The sequence below is a fragment of the Pelobates fuscus genome, chromosome 9 (genome assembly GCF_036172605.1).
Source record: "Pelobates fuscus isolate aPelFus1 chromosome 9, aPelFus1.pri, whole genome shotgun sequence".
NCBI classification, from domain to species: Eukaryota; Metazoa; Chordata; class Amphibia; order Anura; family Pelobatidae; genus Pelobates; species Pelobates fuscus.
Genome location: NC_086325.1, coordinates 169,250,106 through 169,256,609, shown reverse-complemented (window position 1 = coordinate 169,256,609; position 6,504 = coordinate 169,250,106). Strand labels below are relative to the sequence as shown.

Below are 6,504 nucleotides of genomic sequence, written 5' to 3'. Positions count from 1 at the left end.
TTTCTATATCCCTGTTACTGCTCCCACTGGAAGGCTATTCCAGGTATCTACTACCCTTTCTATATCACTGTTACTGCTTCCACTGGAAGGCTATTCCAGGTATCTACTACCCTTTCTATATCACTGCTACTGCTCCCACTGGAAGGCTATTCCAGGTATCTACTGCCCTTTCTATATCACTGTTACTGCTCCCACTGGAAGGCTATTCCAGGTATCTACTACCCTTTCTATATCACTGTGCTGGCAGTGCAGACACATTGATAGAGCCATTAACCCCTGATGTGCCTGCTGGCAGTGATGAGTGAGCATGGGTCGGCCCCAGGCTGTCAGTCTGGAAGGTGAGAGGGGAGGTGTGTGGGGGGTGGGGGAGATGGAGCTGAGTGTCTCCTCATTGGCTGCTCTGAGTGCTGGCTGCATATAAAAGGCCCCAGTCCTTCACTCAGGTAGGAATCCTGTCACTGTTACCTGTTCCCTCATTCTCTGCCCCAATAGCCGGAGACAATGGCCGTATCCAGCCTCCAATACACTATGGGAATCTCCAGTGGATTCAAAGTCTATATCCTGGAAGGTAGGTGGTGCTACTTACTGTTACTGCCAGACATTGCCCCCCCGGTATGATATTATGTGATGGGGAGGGCTGCAGTGAATTTACCATTAATGCCCCCCCAGGGTATGATATATGTGAAGGGGGAGGGCTGCAGTGAATTTTCCATTATTGCCCCCGTGGTATGATATTTTGTGCGACTGGGGAGGGCTGCAGTGAATTTACCACTTTTGCCCCCCTACTTCGGGGGTATGATATTGTGTGATGTGGGAGGGCTTAGTGAATTTACTATTGCCCCCCGGGGTATGATATTTTGTGCGACGGGGAGGGCTGCAGTGAATTTACCATTATTGCCCCCGTGGTATGATATTTTGTGCGACTGGGGAGGGCTGCAGTGAATGTACCACTTTTGCCCCCCCTCCCCCCTACTTCGGGTGTATGATATTGTGTGATGTTGGAGGGCTTAGTGAATTTATTATTGCCCCCCGGGGTATGATATTGTGTGATGTTGGAGGGCTTAGTGAATTTACTATTGCCCCCTGGGGTATGATATTGTGTGATGTTGGAGGGCTTAGTGAATTTACTATTGCCCCCCGGGGTATGATATTGTGTGACGTGAATATGCCATTTATCTCCCTGTGTTTAATTTTATTCTCCCTGCTATTCCAGGACAGCACAGCATGCGAGACACAGACAGACTGCGCCCCTTTTCAAACCATGCGATCCCCGTATACCCCATCAAACGCAAGCACAGCCCAGAGCCGCCACAGCTCCGAAAACGGGTGCATCCTGCCAGCAACCAGTACAGGTACGGAGATGTCCCCTTTATATGGGGACGCTGCAGCACACTTACTGCATCCTAAAGGGGAGAGGACCCCCTCTATGAAACCGCTATGGGGATTACCCCAAAATCTGGATGAATACCCTGAATTTGTAAAGATTGGGAATGAAACTTTCAAAATATACAGAGTGGGGAGGATGGATCCCCTGAATTTGCAAACTAGTGTGAATGGAACCTCCAAAATATCCAGTCTGAGGGTGTGGAACCCCTATTTATACATGCGAGGGAGGATGGAGCCCCCTCATATACAAATAACGGAGGGGCGAACATCTCCTGTACCTGTGGGCATCAGAAGCCCTTATTAAATATCATGGGCTGATGGATCCCCTTTATTATATACACTGGCATTGGAGCCCCATAAATTGCTCCCTCTACAGTAAGTGACTGGGGTGAAGTCAGTTTGTGGGGACCAATAGTAGCAGGCAATTGGGGGTACAGACATATGATGAAGCAGTGGGGAACAGGCCAATGGAATGTGTACGTGTGTGCAGACCGTTAGGTATGTGTAGATTTGGGGGTAAGTGTGTGCAGACTGTGGGGTATGTATAGATATGGGGGTAAGTGTGTGCAGACCGTGGGGTGTCCTTAAAAATGGTTCTTATTAGGCTGTGTGGTCAAATCAATATTTTTCTTATTTTTAGGGGAAAGGTTGCATCATCTCCAGTAAATGTAAAGTCTACAGTAAGACAGCACCCTACGATAACAAGCACCCCCAAATTGCTGGGCCCCACTATTTCCCTGGAAAAAGTTCTGAAGCATTTGATGCCTGAGAGGCGGCTGCTGGAAAAGGAGACCGTAATACATCAGGACGACCAACCACTGGCGTTGGTCAAGAGGCTGGAAAAGCCGATTTCTCCCATCATGCTGCAGCAGGTAAGTTACTGGGTTTCCAATCTGTTACCTGGTCCATAATCTGCCATCACCTTCCTCAGACTCGCTCCAAGTCCTCCCCAAACCTGACCTCGTACCGCACTCCCTGTCCGTAATCTACCATCACCTTCCTCAGACTCGCTCCAAGTCCTCCCCAACCCTGACCTTGTACCGCACTCCCTGTCCGTAATCTACCATTACCTTCCTCAGCCTCGCTCCAAGTTCTCCCCAACCCTGACTTTTTACCTCCCTCCTTGTCCGTACGTCCACTTCACATTCATCTCTAATCTGCGACCGGTTTCATTTCAGAACCGACCTTCTGTAATCACCTGCATATCTAAGTCCAAACCAATGCTCCCAGTGTCGGCAGAGGAGGCAAATCCTTCGAAGGACAGCAAAAATCAAAGTAAGTCTACACTACATCTCTGTGGGAGCAGCTAATATGGGGGGAATTGAGGGTAAAGAAATTCTGGAGCAAAGTGCACAGTGAACAATTCAGTTGGTTTCCATGGAAACTGCTCCACTTTACAGATTGTGCACTTTTTATTCTGAACTCCTAATATATTTTTATATGGTATTAAGTCTGGAAATCCCCAAATATTGATAGCTATAACTCAGGATTTGACTTTTTAATCCATAACATGTCATTTCAGTCAATGTCTCCACTAATGGATGGACCATTAATGGATGACCTTCATTTCTTCCTGCTCTTGGATAAAGAGCTACAATTTTCCCATATCCTGATATAGAGTTGCCCTGGCACAGCTATGAAGACTATAAATATGTCAGATCTGGGATTTCCTGATTTCAGCACTGAATGCCCCTTTATAAAATGTCTCCAAGTCCCTTGGTGCTTTGTAGAACCTGCAATGCAGAGAGAAGTCCTATCTTGGCCAACTTCCATATTCTCCCGTTTTATCATAATGAGACAACGCTATTAATGCTATTTTTGTATTTGCTGTTTCTCCCTTTTTAGTTTCTTCAAGAATTGCTGATGTGGAGGAACATTTCCAGAGGAGCCTGACGTCTTGTAAGCCCCGTCCAAGCATGCGGCCCCCGAGCCCAGGTGCCCCTCTCACAGCCCAGTCCACCAATATTTCTGTAGAAGATCATTTCTCCAAAGCTCTTGGATCCAAGTGGTTTCTAATTCGAGCAGCAGCCGACTCTCCGTCCTCCCCCACAAAGAGGAGCAGACATCAGGCCTTATAGACCTTTTCGAAACAGCCATTTATGGACTAAAAAAAAAACCACAATAAAGAGACTTTGGATTGAAAGCGCTGAATGTGCGCCATCTTGAATTCCTATGCCATGTAAATATATTTATTGACGCAAAGACGTATCTCACACTGGAAAGGACGTGGGCAATCGAAGTTTCACAGTATTTGGGAAAACTGAAGGTTTGGGTTGGGTCCTCTGATACTACTTCATGTAAAATATTGTTTTTTAATAAAAAGTTAAAATGGTTTGTGATTAATTTGTTCTTTGGTAAATTTGTGAACACTTCAAAGGGACCACATCGCGTTATTGCACAACACTTTATTTGTCAACCAAAATCGGCATAAGTATTTACTATCATAGGTTTATGGCTGATACAGTTTTATTTATTTATTTATTTATTTTTAAAATGGGCTTCACTTCCGGCTATCACAATCAGCCAGTCCATTCATTGTCCCTTTCCATCAAGGCTTTCCACTAATGCATAGCCAGTCAGGAATTCAAAGTACATTTCAAAATAGTCTTCCTAAAAACAGTAACATTTTACATTTGTTTTGAATTTAGTGAATAATTTTGTCAGGAAAAAGGAGGTTTTTGGAAACAAAGTAATTTTGTTTTAACCTTTAGAATTATCAATTGAAATAATTAATTTTGTTGATATCATGCATGAATGAAGTGTAATAAAATTATCCTCCCATTTTTTTGTAAAATAATCCAGCATTTTATCCAATGGTTTTTGTGTGTTAAACACTGGCCGATTTCACCGCAGCTCATATTAAATTTACAGAAACGGTGCAGGACTCAGCAAACACTGTTACTATCAAAAGTGAAGGCCATTATGGCCCAAATTGGTAGAAATATGTTTTATTTGGGTCTCTCAGCCTGTAATATTCAGAGTGATTTCGAAGCGTACAAGTGACTAAACCGTGGCTCAGATATTTTTGCCTTAAAACGTCTTTACCAAATGACTTTTTATTATTAAGCTAGAATTGTGCAACTTTAACAACAACATTTCACGATACACCCAAAATATCTGAGCAGGGAAAAAAAAAAAAAAAAACTCCCCCACCATGTCTCGAGTATTTTTGGGAAAAGCGTTCCACTAATTTTCTTGGCCTAGTTTAAATAATTTAGAATAAACGTTTCAAATCAAAATCTGTTTAAAAAAAAAAACAAAAAACAAAAAACTTTCAAATGATATATCGAAAAAAAAATTCTCATCTACTTAATCACTTTTGGTGACTTGAACAGATCACTCTGTTTTTCTAACAGATTGTAGTCATTTGAAATGTTTATCCAAAATATTAAATCGCAACCTTTGTAGTTTTTTCTGTTGGTTTTTAAAATGTGTCCAGTTCTAGATACAAAATAATAGAGAAAGTTTTAAACAATGAGCCACCAATAAATAGCTGTTACATTCTCAATACCCAGTTTACTGCGGGTCTGTCACCATATCTGGCAAAGACCCCAGATGGTGACCCCAGGTGGCTGTGAGGTAAAAGGGAGTTTTACTTAAGAGAACATGTCCCTCGCGGCCACGCCATTCTCTTCCTATTGGCCGTCTTCAACTCCTCGAGCTTCACCTGTCAGGAGCCGACGTCACAGGTGTAGTCCTGCATACACAAGGTCACAGGGTTCTCCCTAGACAGTCTTTTTTCAAAACTGGACGGTGGTAGTTCTGACTTTTTATCAAGTATTGTCAGGCGTGTAAAATATATGAGATATAAATAGTTCCTACTTTGTCTTATGATATCTACGACTGGGTTCAAATCTCACTGAAACTATAAAACAATCTTAAAAATAAATAAATGTATCTTTATGAAATGCTCATATTGTTTTGGGGGTGACAGATCTGGTTTAACGAGAGAAGACCTTGGCACCTTCCCCTGAAATAAATTTACAATATAAAGAAGCGATTGGGGTAGCAGGGTCCATGAGCTCATTCCTGGGATTCATAGCGAGCCTGGATTATGGTAGCCCCGAAATATGCAAGACTATTGGATCTATGGAAAATCCAACACAGACACAAAGGAACAAGAAAACTGCACTGGGTACAAGTGAACAAACAACATTTGTTTAAACACCGAACCGCAACAACAAGTCTGGTCCAACCACACCAACGGAACAACAGGGCTCTAAACGCTAAGAGAAGGAGCTTAAAAATCTGGGAAAATATTAAATATTAATTGGTATATTGTACAGCACTGGGCGTCCAGTCCGATAAAAATAGTTACACAGTAATATAGGCTGAATCCAGTTCGCTATCTCGGTTACTGGTCTTCATCCAAAAGATGGTGAATACAGATAATTAAACTTGAGTTGAATAAAACATCCAATATTGAGATATTTCGCACTGAAACACGTTTTTTTTAAATATCACATCGGGCTGTAACTGCTGACTGCTACTGGGCAGTCAATATTAATCTACCAGAGATTTTTATATCTTATTACATAATTCAGCCCTGAATCACCAGCTCAGCCCTAATTCCATCTGGGCTTGTCCTAAACTTAGCAAAATAAAAAATCGTTTTTTGGATTTCCCACCAACTTTCGGATCAATGCTAATTTTTTAAGACCGAACTGAAATCTCGACTTAAATCGGAAAATAATGTGACCAAAATTCTTCAGACCCACAAAATGTTGTAAATCGGAACAGGTTGCCGTGCATAGGGTCTACTTTTAGGATTAGCCATAAAAACTCCAGTGAATAACTTGAGTGAATTCGTGCTGAATTAAAAACCTGAAGTTAAAATAGCCAAACTATAGGTTAATCGAGTTTTGCAATCGGAGTTTAATTTCCTAAAATGTGAGAGTTTAATGGACAAACCACTTAGTCTGGGCCTATATCTTCCCTTTACCACCCCCATGGCTTCTTTCGCCAACTGCACCGGCCAGATTACCCATATCACATTGTACAGCGCTGTGGAGTTTGTTGGCGCCGTATAAATAATAATAACATCCGTGCTGAGAACATGTAGACACACATCCAGACAAAGACCCATATGGCATTGTAGAATTGAATAGAGAGAGGGCA

The 6,504-nt window shown here is 42.4% G+C and overlaps 1 protein-coding gene across 1 annotated transcript; it reads left to right on the top strand.

The window, feature by feature from the left end:
- Positions 1-459: 459 nt before the first annotated feature.
- LOC134572698 (transcription cofactor vestigial-like protein 4) lies at positions 460-3,720 on the top strand. Its single transcript, XM_063431808.1, has 5 exons — positions 460-568; positions 1,214-1,352; positions 2,027-2,258; positions 2,565-2,661; positions 3,232-3,720. Exons 1-5 carry the CDS (start codon positions 502-504, stop codon positions 3,462-3,464), a joined length of 768 nt encoding a protein of 255 aa, XP_063287878.1. The 5' UTR covers positions 460-501; the 3' UTR covers positions 3,465-3,720.
- Positions 3,721-6,504: the final 2,784 nt, after the last annotated feature.